Source organism: Eleutherodactylus coqui, chromosome 1 (assembly GCF_035609145.1).
Source record: "Eleutherodactylus coqui strain aEleCoq1 chromosome 1, aEleCoq1.hap1, whole genome shotgun sequence".
Classification (NCBI taxonomy): domain Eukaryota; kingdom Metazoa; phylum Chordata; class Amphibia; order Anura; family Eleutherodactylidae; genus Eleutherodactylus; species Eleutherodactylus coqui.
In genome coordinates, this window is record NC_089837.1 from 371,433,631 (window position 1) to 371,451,232 (window position 17,602).

Sequence of the window (17,602 nt, forward strand, 5' to 3'; positions counted from 1 at the left end):
CAGTGATGTAAATATATAGGTATTACGATTTAAGTGACTTTTCCAAACTACTGACTGATACATCATGATAACTTGATCTACAGTATTGCAAAACATTGTAGCTATGTGTATCATAACACATTTAAATGTCCAGCTAATCTTTGCTACATCTTTATGTTGTGTTTTGTTATGGTATGTCAATATTTTATTGCTATGTAATAAGGATTTCTATGGATTCTCAATACTTACTGTTCATTTTAATGTTTTTTTGCTTAGACTACAAGGACAAGATAAAGAAACCATATGTAGAAACAACTACAGCAAGATTAGCAACACCTAAACCAAAGCCAGGTAAATTTCCTTCACTTATTGCTTTCCCATGGTAAACTTATAAACTTTGTAGATGTCTGTATAGTCTCTGAAGTCGATACAACTCACTTTTGAACTCAATTATTATAGTATTGCTTAGCCACCAATGAGTAGACAAGTAAGTTATACTGCAGAAGAGATAGAAGCATTAAAATACATTGTTATACCTGTGCCCATTTAATTTACATCATATTTACCATAGTTGATTATACACTGTATCCTTCTACTGAATGAGTATCTGGAAATCCAAACATTGCTCAATACATTTATTATTTGCATGGTTCCTTATACAAATTAACATGGATGAAGATTAGTGAGCAGATTTATGAAACATTCGCTGTTGCTTCTTAGCAACCAATCACAGTTCAGTTTTTATTTTTCAAGAGCACTATGAAGAATAAAAGCTGAGCTGTGATTGGTTGCTATGGGCAACACAGACAGATTTTGTTGTATACCGATTCATAAATCTCCCCTTATATCTGTGGAACCATCCCAACTCTCGATGAAGAGGACCAATGACATTGAGATACCACCACCAAACGTGTTTGACTCAGTGTGCCCCAAACATGTACTCAGTTTCACAGTGTGTGTTTATTGTTCGTGAACACTGGCAAATTGGTTCATCTAAATAATGTCAAAGGGCATTTTGGAATAAGTATGGTGAAGGAAGTGCACCAGCAAAATCCTGGATTCACAAATTGGTGAAAAAAATGTGAGGCAACTAGAAGTGTTGCTTTTAACAATATGGCACAATGTGCCACACATCTATTGCAAGCGTGACGAAAATTGAAAGTTATTTCGGTAACCAATTAATTTAGCAAAATCTATCTGCCAAGATAGCATCACTTCAGGGAGGATTGCAGAATGTTTCCCATTGTTTTAAATAGGGGAAACCTTGCATCATACTCACGTGCACCTCGTACACCGTGCAATTCTGTGCTGGCCAATTGAAAACAATAGGCGATGAGAGGTGTTCCAAGCGAACACCCAAAGATAAGACATGCCACAATATTTTCCCGTGCAATGATGCGGGGGGAAAAAATCACTCATGTGTATGATCCCATTTAAAAGAATGGGGTTCATATTCGTGCAAAATTTTGGTGCCTCGCGCGGTTTTCTCGGCCGTGTGAAAGCGGTCTAAGGGGCAACATACAAATTTTCTCATAGTCCAGGAAATTAGTCATGTTTAGAAAGCTTACGCCAAGGGTCTAGATCATGTATGTAAATTTGTTTTGCAGCTGTATGCAGCATGGTTTAGATATGGGTACAGTTGAGGGTGGGCGGGGGCAGCTGAACTTTTGCACCCAGGCCTCTGAGCCTTTAATTATGCCCCTGCTACTTTGTGTCTTGTTGCTGTGCTTTGTCTTGCCATGACCTTTTACAAACCTGTTACATGAAACTGTCTGCTACCACCTCACCTTGGAAGCAGAGTTTGTCTGTTCCTCACCCAGCATCCTACACAGCTGTTTCAGTTAATGTTTAAACTCAATTATGAAGATGATCATCATTATTATCTGTTTGATATAATTGGTTAATCCTACACCCGACTATAATCCTACAAAATCCCTGACTTGTACAAGTATACCTAGAAGAATTGATACTGTTTTGAAGACAAAGGGCGGTCACACCAAATACTGATCTGATTTAGATTCCTCTTTTGTTCATTCACTTTGCAATTTAATTGATTAAAATAAACTATTTATGAAAGCGTTCCTATTTTGCTGCATTGTTTCCACACCTGCCTATAGCTTTTGTACACTACTCTGTGTGCCTCTTAGAATTAGCTCTGAGCTCACTGTTTTCTGGCTACCTGAAGAGAGGAGTATTGGGATGACATCCCCTAGGTTGATAGTAGATGTTAATGGTAATGTACCTGTGATATTTGAAGTTTTGGTACCAGGCCTGTTAGTAAGGGTACGTTCACACGAGCGCATAAACGGAGCGTTTTTGCGACTAAACGTATATACGTGACCATCTGAGGCAATGGTTTCGAATGTATTCGTTCACATGGGCGATTTTACGGCGCGTAAAAACGGCAACCCGAAAAAAAAACGGAACATATGCGACCGAAATACGCGCCAACGCATATTCGATGGCCGAAAAGATAGTTTGCAAAGTAGGAACAAACGAAAATACGCTTTCTAGCTCTGGTCGTGATCGGCGAAAAACGTTCCCTCCGGCGATTATACGTTGCGCTCGTGCGAACGTAAATACGCCTACGCTCGTGTGAACGCACCCTAAGGGCAAGGTGAAGTGTTTATCTAGAGGCCAGACAGCCAGGGTTATGTTTCTGTGCCTCAGCATTGGGAAATGTTTTATACAGTGTGAACATTACTGTGTTGTGTAAAGCAATAAAAACTGGTGGCAACGAGTTTTAAAGAGAAATCTACTGACTTTGATACATGTATGCCAACCGTCTTACCCTGGAAATGGCGATCCACTGAGTGACTAACTTCCAAGGTATTAAACTGTGCATAAAGTAGGAGTGGTACTAGTTCTGATGTAATGAAAACAGTTTTGTACCGTGTTAGTCAGTAGAGCAAAATGTGATTGTTCTCAGTAAGAAAAAACAAGTAATCTTGTAGATATGATACCTTTTAATGGCTAACAAAAATACATGATGTAATAGCGAGCTTTTGAATCTCTCGGGGTCCTTCCCCAGGCATAATAAAATAGATGCGAAGAGGCAGGCATATATATACACACATACATATGACAAGGCACAGACATGGATGCGATTAATGTGGACTTAAAAGAATGCCACAACAGGATGAGTAGAGAAATAAATACTTAAATAGTCCACTAGTAAAGATGTGAAGGTTTTATGGTCCTTGAATTAGTGCTAGGGGGTCACCAGGCCAGAGTGTTATCTCTGCTATAGTTTTCTTATACTTTCCATTCACACATAAATTCTGTTGAAGAATTTAACCCTCTGTTGAAAGTGTCAAAAGTTGTTATAAATTTGTACTCCCAAATTCTTCTACGGCTTTGTGCTTTGAAATTGCCTTTAAGTGAGAAATCTGGCCTGGTAAGGAAGCCATCTCCAAAGAAATGAAATTCATGTTAGGATTAGGGGTGATCGAGGAACCGCATAGTGAGTGGTCAAGCCCAATAATGCTGGTCCCAGAACTGGATGGTACCATCAGGTTTTGTAATGACTTTAGGAAATTGAATGCGGTATCTAAGTTTGATATATCTCAAATGACATAGATTTGACAAAAAGTTACTGGCAGATCCCTATGACTTATACTGCAAAGGAGAAGATAGCCTCTTACATGCCAGATGGACTATTTCACTAGAAAAATATGCTTTTCGGACTGTAGTGGGTCACGGCGACATTCCAGCAATTAATGACCAGAATATTGAGATTGCACTGGTAATATTCTTCTGCTTATTTGGACAATATAGTCATCTTTAGCTTGGACTGGATAAGACATCTAACTCACGTACAAGCAGTTGTTGATGACCTGTACCCCTGCCAGTACTGACAGCGAAGGAAGCAGATTATGCTGTCAATATTGCAGTATCCTGGGTTGGTAATATCAGGCACAGCTGCCATTGATCTCAATGCAATACCAACCCTGCTGCTGCAATACAAACAATGTTATCTGTTTCCTGTGCTGTTTGTACAGACAGCACTGCCAAGAATCAGCTGATTGGCAGGGGTCGCTGCTTGAGGTCCCCGCCAATCATTTATTGATAACCTATCCTAAGGAGAGGTCATCAATGGAAAAAAATGTAGTCACAGACAACCTCTTGGTTGGTATATTCATGTGGCAGAATTTGGCGCAAAATTGTGCAGCGGCTTATGGTGTGGATCTGCATGAGGAATTTGCCCTCTCAATGGGGCAAAATCCGCATGCAGACTTCCAACATGGAAACAAAAAAGAATTGACAGATCCATTGTAGCCTGCTAGACTATATTGCAGAACAGAATGGTTTGGATATGATTGTAAAATGCCACATCTGCACTATTACTGTAATCGTTATTGTAGATAGGCAGAAGTGGAAGAGCAACTGGGAAGAGCTGTCCACGTGTATATTTTGTGCTGCTACAAATTCCTAAGGCATAATTTAAAAGCCTAGTAGTTGAGACCTGGCCTAAAAAGACAACCATAAACATGACAACTATACATTAAGGATTGGTTTTGCATAGTAAAAAGTCAGGAGTGAAGTACGAAGAAATTGGCTTTGACTGTCTTAGAACTTCTGTTAGGCCTTCATATGTCTACGTAAGGAGACAGGTCACGCAGCAGGTGTGGAAATCTTGTGAATGAATGATATTAAATTACCAGAATTATGACAAGGAAGATTGAAAGATACTAATTGTTTACTTAGCACTTGCTGTGAGAAGACAGTTGTGAGCTGGAGAAGCTCCAGGATGGCCACATTTCAGTGCTGATATTTATTATCCAGCCTCTCCAGCTGTGACAGTTCTGGCATACGTTTAGGTACTTTCTTCTGTTAACTGGCTCACTCTTCTCTTTAATAATAGCCTTGTTCTAAAATGAAAAATATCATACAACATGAGTGGCCTGCTGTTATAATCTTCTTCAGATGGACTGAAATCATTGTTCCTAAATTTCCAATTTTTTAATCTGAAAAGGAAAATGTGAGTTTTCTAAAGGAAAATCTTTGCACAATACGGTTCACAAAAGTTGATCTCGACATTATTCAGCAAACTATATGGCTCTATCTAAACAAGGATTTGTCCAATCTAGACACAGTGTATTTACACAACCCAAATAGGCATATTCCCTGCGCGTTGCATTTTTTATGCACATATTGACTTTAGTGCTTATTCAGATAACCGTAAGTGCAAATGCGCTGACTACAAGGCAACATATTAGCACATGAACAAAGATGGATGAGGTACTTTGAACATAGAACTGTACTTTTGGCGCACACCTGCACGCAACACACCCTTTCCATGGAGTAAAAGGCTAATTAGCCTAATGAGATCCAGATGTGCTCTTTTCTCCATGTTTGCTTGTGTATTTGCCCATCTACCATAGACTTCTATGCTTCAAAACGCGGAAAGGTAGATCAGGTCCTTCGTTACTCCAGGCACTCTAAGGCTGCATTCACACGAACGTATATCGGCTCGATTTTCACGCCGAGCCGATATACGTCGTCCTCATCTGCAGGGGGGGGGATGGAAGAGCCAGGAGCTGGAACTGAGCTCCCGCCCCCTCTCCGCCCCTCTGCACTATTTGCAATGAAAGGAGATGCGGGACGGGGCTAAGTCCCAAGAATTAGCCCCGCCCTGTCCCACCTCTCCCCATTGCAAATAGTGCAGAGGGACGGAGAGGAGGCAGAGAGGGGGTGGGAGCTCAGTTCCGGCTCCTGGCTCTTCCATCCTCCCCCCCCCCCTGCAGATGAGGACGACATATATCGGCTCGGTGTGAAAATTGAGCCGATATACGTTCGTGTGAATGCAGCCTAAATGTGTACGCAAAACACGCTCATGTGAATCAATCTATTGAAATCAATGAATTCTATTCTGTGTGTTTTGTGTATGTATATTTAAAGCACGCACACATACGGCTGTGTGAAAAAGCCCTTAAAATTGGCTATTGGGATGCATAGTATGCACAGTTTGAAAAAAAAAGCGAGAACATAGGTCCTGCCCTATCTTTCTCACACGTAGGGCAAGTCATATCTTTTCTCACCCGTACTATTAACAGGCAAGAATACCGCTCGTGGAAACGAAACAATTGAAATCAACGGGACTAAATCACACCCATCTGTTTAAGCCCTCATACTGTGTAATAGCAATAAGTAACTGTGTATATGGGGGAAATGGCCATTCCACCTTGACAAATGGATTCATTTAGGGCTTAAACAGATGGGGGTGATTTTGTCCCATTATAAGGCCATGAAAATCACAGCCGCATAACGGGACGAAACAAAACCATTGAAGCCCTAAGTAAAAGTTTAAGCACAGTTCTCTTTCCAAAATGTGAAATGCAGCTTAGCAGTCATGAAGTAGCACAGTGTCCATCAAATCTGGGGGCTGCTCGTTAACATATTTCCACTGCTTTAAAGGCCTTCACATTGCTATTCTTTTCTTATACAAAAGCTGCCTTTGTAGCTGAATTGATCTGTTATTCTTTTGTTTTACAAATACACAAGATGTCACCCTCATATGTGTATTTTATGCATTATACATATCTACATTACCCGGATCTTGAGCAAAAATCACAAAAGTCGATGTTGTTGACACTTAGGTCATTAATTCAGGAGTAGGTTGTTGCTTACTTTGGAATGTGATATACTATGAGCTAAACTAAAGGAAACTCTGTTCTGGAACATTGATGGTTTGTGGTTCTGGAAAAAACAACTTCTGCTATTATCTATGATTACTTGCAACTTTATAGTAACATTGTTTGTAAGACTGGAAAAAGACAGCTCAGTTTGTTACCCTGCAGTGTGGGTCCAGAGGAAGTCAAAAACACAGGCAAAGGCCAATTTTACTCATCTTAGGAAAAAAAAAAGCCTTCCCGACTGCAGATATGGCCATCAGAACAAATTCCTGAACTGACAATCTTTCTCCGGAAATCGTATTACCATAACCTGTAATATTATTACACACAAGAAAAGCATCCAAACCCCTTTTAGGGCATTCTCCATGACTGCTTCCTTAGGACTTATTCACACGAGTGTATATCAGCCAGCGATATACACTACCATGTGAGGCATGGGCTCGCCGTATATGCTGTAGAACGGAGGAAGATAGCGTAGCTCTGCTACGCTGTCTCCCCCTTCCCTCCCCCTTGCGGGCTCACCTCCTCTCTCCTCCCCTCCAGCTGTTTGCAATGGGAGGGGGCGGGGTGGAGCCAAGCTCCCGCCCCTTGTCCACAGCCAGCAATGGGAGGGGCAGGACGAGCTGAAGCTTAGCTCTGCCTCCGTCCCGCCCGCTCCCCTCCCATTGCAAACAGACGGAGGGGAGGAGAGAAGGGGGAGGAATTTTAGCTGTCACACTGCTAAACTCCCTCCTACCTCCCTTCTCTGGCCGCTGTCATTAGCTCCCATAGGAGTCTATGCAGCGACCAATGTATTCCGGATGGAAAGATAGTTCCAGGACTATCTTTGCTGCCCGCCATAAATGGAATGGAATCTAGTGCATCAGATCATAGCATATATCGGCCGGCCATGTGAATAAGCCCTTGGACCGCATTTATACGGGAGAGTGTGATATCTCTTACTTGTAAACCAGTGATTTTTCCTGCAATTGCAATGCATTTCGTGAGAAAAACACATCGCTGCACATGCAATTTTTACACCCATTTTTCACATGTGGGAAAATCACATGTTGTTTCAATAGTAAAAATAGAAAAAATTACATTGCATATCCATTAAACTCGTGTGATTCTTTTTTTTTTCCTCCCATGGGTATTAATAGGTGATTCCTGAATAGAATTACCCCCAAATAGGACATGCTGCAATTTATGCAAAAACGCTTTGCGTCATTTCTCTGAAATTCCGATCCTCCGGCCCTTGTTTCACACAAATTCTGAGGATCGGTTGATTTCAATGAGAGACATCACATTGTACTGGTGTGCACATTGCAGGGGATTTGATGTGTTTGATTGTCGCATTGCAAACAATGGGTGATGCATTCCGAGGGACGCAAAAAATTAGACATGCAGCGATTTTATTTACCTCGCAGCATCGCTGTCAGGGATAACATTGCTCATATGCTTCAAAATAATGGTGTTCATATTCGACTAAGATTCACGCTTGTGTGAATGTAGCCTAAGGCCTCTTTCACATGAGCGACTGACTGCGATATCGCCTCTACAAAATTGCTGTGATATTGCAGCTTTGTACACATGATTTCCTGTGAAAAATGTTGTATCGCGTTGCTGCTATCCGAGATTTTGTTGTGAAAAATCACGCATTGCATTGCTTCTGCACAAAAAGTTTAATAGAAGCTTCTAATGTTAAAAATGTATCGCATAGCACGAAAATCGCAAGTACGTGTTGTGCGATGCGATAAACAAGGAGGCTCCATAGGGAAACATGGGCTACAAAAAAATAGTACATCGCAGAAAGATAGGGCATGCCGCGATTTTATTTTCTAGAAACATAGCATTGGTGAAAACATCGCTGATGTGAGGGAAACCATTGGAATGCATGGGCTTTACACGTTTTGTAGTCATGTCGCAACGCCAGAAAATCGTGCAATTCTCTAGCCAATGTGAAAGCAGCCTTAGGGCGCCTTCACACTGGCAATAAAATCGAAGCAAGAGTGAGTGAAGATGCAGAAATATGAAACCAATGATTTTCAATGGTTTCCTTCACATTTGCGATGTTTTCACTCATGCGATGTTGCGATAAACAAGAATCACAGCATGCTATATACTGTCGCGATTTGCAATGTTTTGTAGCCTATATTTCCCTATGGAGCCTCCTTGTTTATCGCATTGCACGGGACGTACTTGCGATTTTCGTGCTATGCAATACATTTTCAACATTAGGAACTCCTACTAGACTTCTCGCGTAGCGGCAACGCAACGCAAGATGCCTTCACAAGAAAAGGCATCACTGACACTACAAAATAGTGTGTACAAAGCTGCGATATCGCCCGTGTAAAAGAGGCCTAGGTGAAGTATTTGCAAGGCTGCTTCACATTTGATCTAGATTTTAGGCCTCTTTTACACGGATGACAGCGATATCGCCGTGAGAAAATCGCAGTGATAGTGCAGCTGTGTTGTGTGCGATATCGCTGCGTTTTCTCACAGTGATATCATGATTTTGTAGCGCCACAAAGTCGCGTGACTTTATAGCGCTCCTTTGCTGGGATTTTCTGGGGGGGACTTGAAATATAAGCCCTCCCCTGAAAATAAGCCTTGGCTGCATGAAAAAAAAAAAATTATACATTACCTAACAGGTGCTGCTGACTGTTCTACCGCACTTCTCCTCCCGAAGCTCCGCACCACTTGTCTGCAGTCTTCAGCCAGATCTACCTGGTCAGGGGGTTCAAAAATACCACCACTAGCAATCGCTGGCTCTGATTGGTTTATCAAGTGCCCTGGCTCAGCCAATGACTGCAGCACTGGATGAACCAATCAGAGCCAGCGTTTCCTTGAGGCAAGCTTTTTGAATTCCCTGAGGTGCAGAGGAGAAGTGCGGCGGAGTGGACAACGCCTGTTAGGGGATGTATTGGGTTTTTTTTAATGCAGCCAGGGCTTATTTTAGGGTCAAACAGTAGACCTTCCTACTGTAAAAGTTGCATCGTATTGCACGAAAACCGTGATTTCATGTGATGCGATGCAACACAAAGGAAGACTCTACAGGGAAACATGGGCTTCAAATCATCAGAAATTGTAGCTATATCCAGCATGCCACAATTTTTTTCCCACAGTGTAGCAGGCTACAAAACATTGCTAATGTGAAGGAACCTATAGGAAAGCATGGGCTCCACATACATGCTATTTGTAGCACTGTTGCATCACAAGAAAACGCTTGATTTTGTCGCCCGTGTGAAAGCGGCCTTACCGATAGAATCACCTCTTTCTCTTCAGCAGACAGCCACCTAACAACAGCTGATGGGTACAGGTGACTGTCTTTTAAAATCTTTTTGAAAGGTGACTGAATGCATTAGGATGCTATTAGGGGGCCTTCACACTGGAGAGAAAATCGTGATGCGAGAGTGAAAATGCATGATTATGAAACCAATGATTTTTAATGGTTTCCTTCACATTTGCAATGTTTTCACTCATATAATGTTGCGTGAAAGAAAAATTGCAGATGTCCTATCTTTCTGTGTTTTGTGATTTAAAAATTTTTTTCTATTTATTTAATTTCTTTAAATCTCCCATGCTTCCCTATGGAGCCTCTTTTTTATCGCATCATAAAGCATAAATGTGCGTTTTTCCTGCAATGCCTTTTTAACATTAGAAAGTCCTTTGGACTTTCGCACAAAAAAAAAAAAAACACAGCTAATTTGCGCAAGAAAATTGCTAGTGGCAGCGATATTTTTGCAATAAAAAGTAGCTCTAACGCTCAAAAATCATGGGGAAAAAAGGCGTGATTTTGCAGTGATTTTCTCGCAGCAAAATCGTCATTTGTAGTGTGAAGCAGCCATTACATAGCACGATTTCTCCTCTGCAAAACACAGGTGGAGAAACTCATCCTATTGATTGACTATTCTAGCTGCTGGCCTCCATCAGCATAGCTCCACCTGCGTTTTGCAATAAAGGAATGCTCCATATACTATAAAGCATCTTAACACCGGCTCACACGACTGTGTGGTAATACACTGCGTAATAACTGCAGCGTTTCACCGGCATATGGAACTGCATATCCTGCGTATTGTTGTGTTTTTGTTTGCGTATGCCTGTACAGCGTATTTTGTGTGTGTTGTTCCACACTGGCTTCTTCCTTTTTTTTTACTTCCTTTGCATGTCTCCTAGCAACATGTGTAAAAAGCACTGCACATACAACAATGTAATTGCGTATGCACTGTTTCGTACATGCCCATAGATAACAATAGGGCTCTCACGTTCGTAGAGCAGAACATGCTGAGTTCTTCTTTACGCATGTAACAATCACAATAAACATACACAAGTCTGAGTGGAACAATGAAAAGCAATGTACTTTCATTTATGCCATTTACCGTGTATTATGCGTAGGCAATGCAAATACGCTGGTGTGAGCCCGGCCGACCTGTGCCCATGTGATCACGGCTTGAGGAACGGTCCTGACCGGGGCGGGGCTTCACCTCAGGTGACACTATCAGAAATGTATCACACACAGATGTTCCCAGGTAACAGCAGCGAATTCTAGGGTTTCCTACCACACCATTGTACCAGTGCTTTCCCAAGTTGGCACACGCGGTCAGGCAGTTAGTAGGCCCGTATATTACTTGTCATTTCCTTTACTATGGCCTGGGAATTGGTATTTTTAGCTAGCAGTCCTATATATTTCTGTGACTGAGGACTTCTCTTCTGACTGCCATATTTCATCCCCTGCAGTCTGTGAGAAAGACCTTATACAGGTTACACGTGTCATGCTGTGAAGACCAGAAAGAAAATGGCGCAAGCTCGTTGGAACATGAGATAGCTTTCTATAAGGCAATCAAAAAGCGCTGCGTGTTGTGAGCAGAGCGTCTGCTTCACCTCATGTGAGCTCCTCAGAGACTGCTTGTGGTTGAGGCGGATGAAGTAATTACCTCACAAATTACGTGAGCCCAACTCTGGTCAGTTCTCTGTGGTAACAGCGCAAAATGTACCATCTTAGGGCTCGTTCACGAAGGACCTAATCATGCAAAATTTGGTGCTCAAAAAAAACGCGTGAAAGGATGATTTTCCTTGGGCCTCATTAGCGTTAAAAGCACCAATTCACATGACTCGTTGCTGGAATAATGAGCTGCTTAGAGAGATATATTTATTTCGTCCGGCCAGCACAAAACCGTCACTACACCACATGCAGTACATGCGTGCAATGGCAATTTTAATTTAACGCAGCTACCTCCCTCCCCCTCCCTTTTTCTCCAGCTACCATAGGAGTCTATGGACACTCCTGCACATTGCGCACCAAAGATAGGTCAAGACTTACGTTTTCTATTTGCACGCTGCAGGGAATTTCAGTCGCTGATGTCCTATTTTTCAAGTGCAATTTTTTCTTTTATTTTGCACCTAAAATTCCTTTTTGAATGTTTACATAGGAAACCATTGGTTTTAATAGCCATGTTTTGTTTTTTTTTACACATGTAAGTTAGCTGCACAAACTCCCTCATGTCAATGAGCCCTCAGGCTATGTGTACACAGACATTTTAAAAGGTGCTCCTGAGACTCTCAGGTGCACCTTGCATCAGACAGCGCACAGCCACCCTGTCCGCGTGCTGTCCGATGTGTACATTTACATGTACTATACTCGTCCGAGAATAGAAAACGCTGCAATTTGTTTTCCTTCAGACTATCCTTCCAAGTAATAAAAGCCATGTGAAGACACCAATTCAAACTAATGGTTTCTATTTCCATCCAAATTTTTCGGACTGAAAAATTGGTCCTAAAATTGGGTGGCAAACTTGTTTATGTACATATAGACTTACGCTGTTAGGCCTTAGTCACACGGGCGTAAAAACGCACCTACAAAAGATAGAACATATTGGTGGCAATGGACATGGTCACGCGTTTTTTTTACGCGCGTATATACGCCCGTGTGACTAAGGCCTTAGGGTGCATTCACATAGACGTGAAAATCATGCCAGCCTTTTGCATTGTGAGGGAAGATTCACACTGCCATAGGCAAAATTATGCTGGGCAGCACAGAACATAGCTGCGCCTGAATGAGGGAGATTTCTTCTCCTTTGTCAGTAGTTCCAACTTTACACCAGAGCGCAGGACTTTGAAAAAAGAGGCGGGAAAGTAGCGGCTGCCCAATCTTCCCTGCACATAGTCTAACTTTATCTGGGAAAGATGGGGCAGGTCCTGTCTTTTCCCGGCTGTACAAATCACGTCCATCTGGGAAAAGAGGTGGTGAAAGCGAAACAACTAAAATGCCACAGAGATCAGTGATTTTGTTTGGTCCCCTTATATGGCTGTGATTATAACGGCCGTATAAGGGGAAAAGTACACTCGGCTGAATCTGCCCTGAGATGTAGAAAACTCGCACTAAAATACAACCATTTTTTGCAATGGGTGTATTTATATGGGCAATTTTTCATTCTCAGCAACGATGCAAGACGGAAAGATCACAGTACGAGAATAGAACGTGCAGGTGTGCCGTCTCCCATACATCACACAACACACGGACGGGGTGTCTCTGTGCTGTGCAATGCTAGTCACATCCAAGAATGTCAGGTGCAATTCGCTCTTGGCCATGTGAATGCACCCTAAGGGCATATTCACAGGATCAAATATTGGCTGACGTTTTTATGGCCGGCCGATATACACTACTATCTGAGGGGGAAGACAGCTCAAATGGTAGCATATATCAGCCAGCCATAAAAATGGTGGTCGATATACGCTCCTGTGAATAAGCCCTTATGTTACAGTCACACGGCACGTAAATCCCACGAAATAACCGCAGCGGGACCGCACGGAAATTGACATGCCGCTGCTTTGAATTCCGCACAGCATGTCATTTTTATCACGGCTTGGCAGCAACGGACTGTCCACACTGTGTGGATGAGATTTTTGCAAATCTCGCCCACTTTGCTGCTTAGGCTCAGGTTTAAGATTGCCGCAGAAATTCCCATGTGAACCCAGCCTGAGGAGATTTTCTGCCACACAGCTGCCAAACCTGTATGTAGTGAGCAATACAAAATAAATACATTTACAGAGGTCCAGAGTGGCTTTGTATGCACATTTACCTTCTGACACAGTTGTAAAGGCCTTTTTAGACGGGACGAATGTTGGGCAAACGATTCCCGACCCTCGTCACCGCACATACTCGCTCCCGGGCTTCTGCACGGAAGCTAATATCGTTAGCTCTCAGCAGGGAGGCTGCAGGAGATTTCTCTCCTCGCGCTCCCCCGGCCCTCTCCATTGCCTTAACATAGCAGCCATTCAGTACTGAACGGCCACTATTTACACTGAATGATGAGCTGAACGTCCATCGTTTATGCTGTATAAACGATGGACGATGAGCTGATCGCTGATTGTTCAGTGTAAATAGTGGCAGTACTGAATGGCCACTATGTTAAATTAGGTCAATGGAAAGGGGTGGGGGAACGCAAGGAGAGAAATCTCTTGCAGCCGCCCCGCCTTCCCTGCTGGCCACTCTGTGAGCGAGCCAGCACTACTAGCTCCCGTGGAGTAGCATGTGAGCAAGGACACACAGGGATGAGTGTTGGGCATCATTTGCCCGACATTTGTGCTGTGTAAATGGACCCTGAGGGGCAGTCCTCATCTCTGAGAGCCTTAATTAAAGACAAGTTAGCTGTTTATGCAAATTGCTCTTCAAGTGCAGTATACTACTGTATCAGACTGGCTTCATATGGGCGTTTTTGCGATACGCTGCGCAAGTCTGTGAAAAAAAGAAGACATGTAGAAGTCATTAGGTTAAATAGCCATTTCAATTGGGTCATGTTCATCTGCCGCACCCAAAAAATATGCCTTGCATATGCTAAAAGTACAGTAAAATACGATGGTATGCACGCAAAAAAGCCTCGTACATATCACAAATACGTTGCTTTGAGACAAGCGCAAGAACAAATACGCCTATGTGCAGGGGGCCTAATGGTACTTTAGATGGAACGCAGGAAGTTCCCATAGGCTTCAGTGGAAGCTGGAAAAAGGGAGGGGGTTACTCGGCATACAGCGCTGGGAAAAGAACACAGCTGGCCCGATTTATGCATTATTGGTCATTCTGAGCATTTTACAGTGATCAATGATTTTCATCACTTCTGTGCGGTTTTTTTTAAGCAGCAGTGGCCCGTGTCAATGGCTAAAAACACACGGCTAAAGTTCGAGACTAGATAGTGGTAATTCTTGATTCCTGCAATTATACAGTGTATATGGGCGAACTCAAAAACGCATATGGTCATGTGAATAAGGCCTGAAGGAGGGAACAAGCGAACTCTGACATCGTTCACTTGTTCAGACAATAAATCGGCTCGTCTAAAAGAGCCCTAACTGTAAGGGCGAGCACCCACTGGCGTTTTTTTACCTGCGTTTTGCGTTTTGCGTTTTTCCTGCACAGGCATAGAGATAACATGTGTTCCTGTCCACTGGCGTTTTTTTTGCGTTGCGTTTGCGTTTTTAACATAGGAACTGTCAGTTGCATATGTGTCCTTATTTTTCTCCATGGAAATTAATGGAAAAGCCGCGAAAACGCCGCGAAAAACGCGCGGAAAAATCGCGGGAAACGCGGCGAAAATGCTGCGTTTTTTTCCCGCGGAAAACGCAAACGCCAGTGGGTGCTCGCCCTTACTTTGTGTGGGTGAGTCTCAAGGCTTGAAAATGTCACCAGCAGTGAAACTGCTGTGTCCTTAAAGGAAACCTCTCAGTGGCTATGAAAACCATAATTGAGCACTGAAAATCGTTTTACAAATAAAAGAAGTAGGGGCATGTGTGTGTTTTGCCCATGGATGTGGCTCAGTTGTTAGAACTGTTGCCTTTTAGTGCTAGTGTCCCAGGTGCAAATCCCATCGAGGAAAAGACCTGTGTGAACTTTGAAAACCTCAATCTATATGTTGGCCTTGCTCATATTTGAGCCTACAACTCCAGCTCTGCAAAGCAGCAGTGCTAAGAACTGAGCCACCACATCTAACGTTTATGCTCCAGAGGAGGAGAAGAATAAGAATAATAAACACACAGAGAACATACAGCTTCCATGCAGATGTTGTCCAGAGTCCTGGAGTTGTAGACTCACATCTGACCATGGGTGACATCTGGATGAGTTTTTGTGTTTTCTTTTTGTTTATTCTTTTTGTTCTTTTCATTCTTTTCGTTCCATAGCAGAACAGACAAATGTGGTGGCTCAGTTGTTGGTGCTGCTGCTTTTCAGTGCTGGAGTTCTAAGTTCAAATCTCACCAAGGGCAACATCAGCATGGAGTTTTTCAAAGTCCATGCAGAAGTTATCCTTGATGGGATTTGAAACAAGGACCCCAGCAGTGGAAGACTCAAGTGTTAGCAACTGACACACACATAAAAATAAGTCTATTAAAATAAATGGGTGCTATTTCTGTCTCATTTGTATGGTGTTTAAAGGATTTCATTCGGCAGCATAAAATAGACATGCTGTGGATTTGGAAACCACAGTGTTTTTCAAAAACACTCCGGATTCATCATGGAGGATTTCCGCACTATGTGAATCTGCAATCTCCTGCACGGGGCTTGTAGTGCAAATGCTGTGGACTTACTGCCTGTATGGAGATGGCCTAGCACATGCTTCTTGCCATAATTATATCTGAAACTGATCCAAAAATGGAGTATGTGATCTGTGCCAAATTATCTCCTATTTTGAAAACCATCAATAAAGAAGACTCAGCTATGAGGAGCCTCATAATGCACTAAATATGTGCATAATTGCTGCAGATTACCAGTATACATGTACACCAGCCACGAGTTGGCGTAAAGAACAAATCTGTAATTAGCACGGATGCTTTGTCTATGTCTGCACCCTTTTACAAGAAGTGATCAACAAACAAAATCATTGGAACATTTTTGGCTACTGTTTTGTATAGTTTTCTGCCAAATGACAAGCTCCTATATGCTATGCTGATACAGACGATAAAGTTCGTTTCTTCTTTCTATATAGCCATAAGATTTAGCTCAGTCTCATATTGTTTAAAGGAGTTATCAACAAAGTGATTTGTTGTCCAGACGTTACAACAGTTTTTGTTTTTCCATGGATAAGTCTTCGTCTTCGAAAAGCGTCTGTGGAGCGGCCCTGCCTGGCAGCAGTTTACCTGAGATGAGGCCCCGTCCCCAATCAGAACCTCACTGGAAGGAGTTATTATAAGACAGTAATGCATTCATTCACTTTTCAGACTGAGTTTAGGAGGCTAGTCGCCTGTACTCATCGGCTGCTGCTGTCTTTTCCCTAGAGAAAGGAAATCATAGAATCTGTTTTTTCATAGCCATTACATTTTTCCATACTGTAGCCTGCCCTATGCTTATCTTCCATATGGTTTTTAGGACAGCAGCCTCTTATTCCAGGTTCTGCCATTCTTAACTGGGACCTCATGCACTTGCAGTAGTATATCTGGCTGCCATTATGTTCCATATCCCATATTTCCTGCATTGAGCTCTAATAGCGTATTTCAGTTTAATAAGTGGAAGCCTCAACCTGTGTTCCTAATATAATAGGAGCCAACTGATGGAGTATCAGCAGTCAGAAAGCGGGAATTTTGGCAGTTAGTGTACAGGAAGTAGATATTTATTAAAGATGATTATAATTGTTCTTGGCATAATCAAGGCGTCTTATAAACCTTTGATGGTATTTATAGAAACGTTTGCATGTTTGTCTCTTCGCTCGCATCCTATAGAAGGTTTTGCCTATATTTTAAAGAAAAAAAAATTGTAATGTAATAAAGCACTATAAGAAAGGGTGGATTTGCATCTTCTAGAGCACCAAGGGGTTAATAAAGACACATGTTGTTGTCATTACCTTACAGAAAGTTTTTTTCACTGCCACGGATGAGTTGCAAGTCCTTGTGTTGACATTTCCGCCCCAAGGGTTTAAACACAAATATGGAGAAATTGGCAGAATCCAGGATACATTGTTCTCATTGCACTTTTCTGCTTTTCATGACAGTTGTTTCTTTTCAGCTCTTATATGTAGAACTTGGCGTCG

The 17,602-nt window shown here is 42.3% G+C and overlaps 1 protein-coding gene across 17 annotated transcripts in view; it reads left to right on the forward strand.

Moving 5' to 3' along the window:
- ABI3BP (ABI family member 3 binding protein) overlaps window positions 1-17,602 on the forward strand; it is a 292,204-nt gene that overhangs the window by 129,949 nt on the left and 144,653 nt on the right. For all 17 annotated transcript variants that reach the window (XM_066578216.1, XM_066578234.1, XM_066578294.1 and 14 more), the window contains exon 9: window positions 256-330. In XM_066578216.1, the coding sequence (XP_066434313.1) occupies window positions 256-330 (75 nt within the window). The remainder of the gene's footprint in view (window positions 1-255; window positions 331-17,602) is intronic.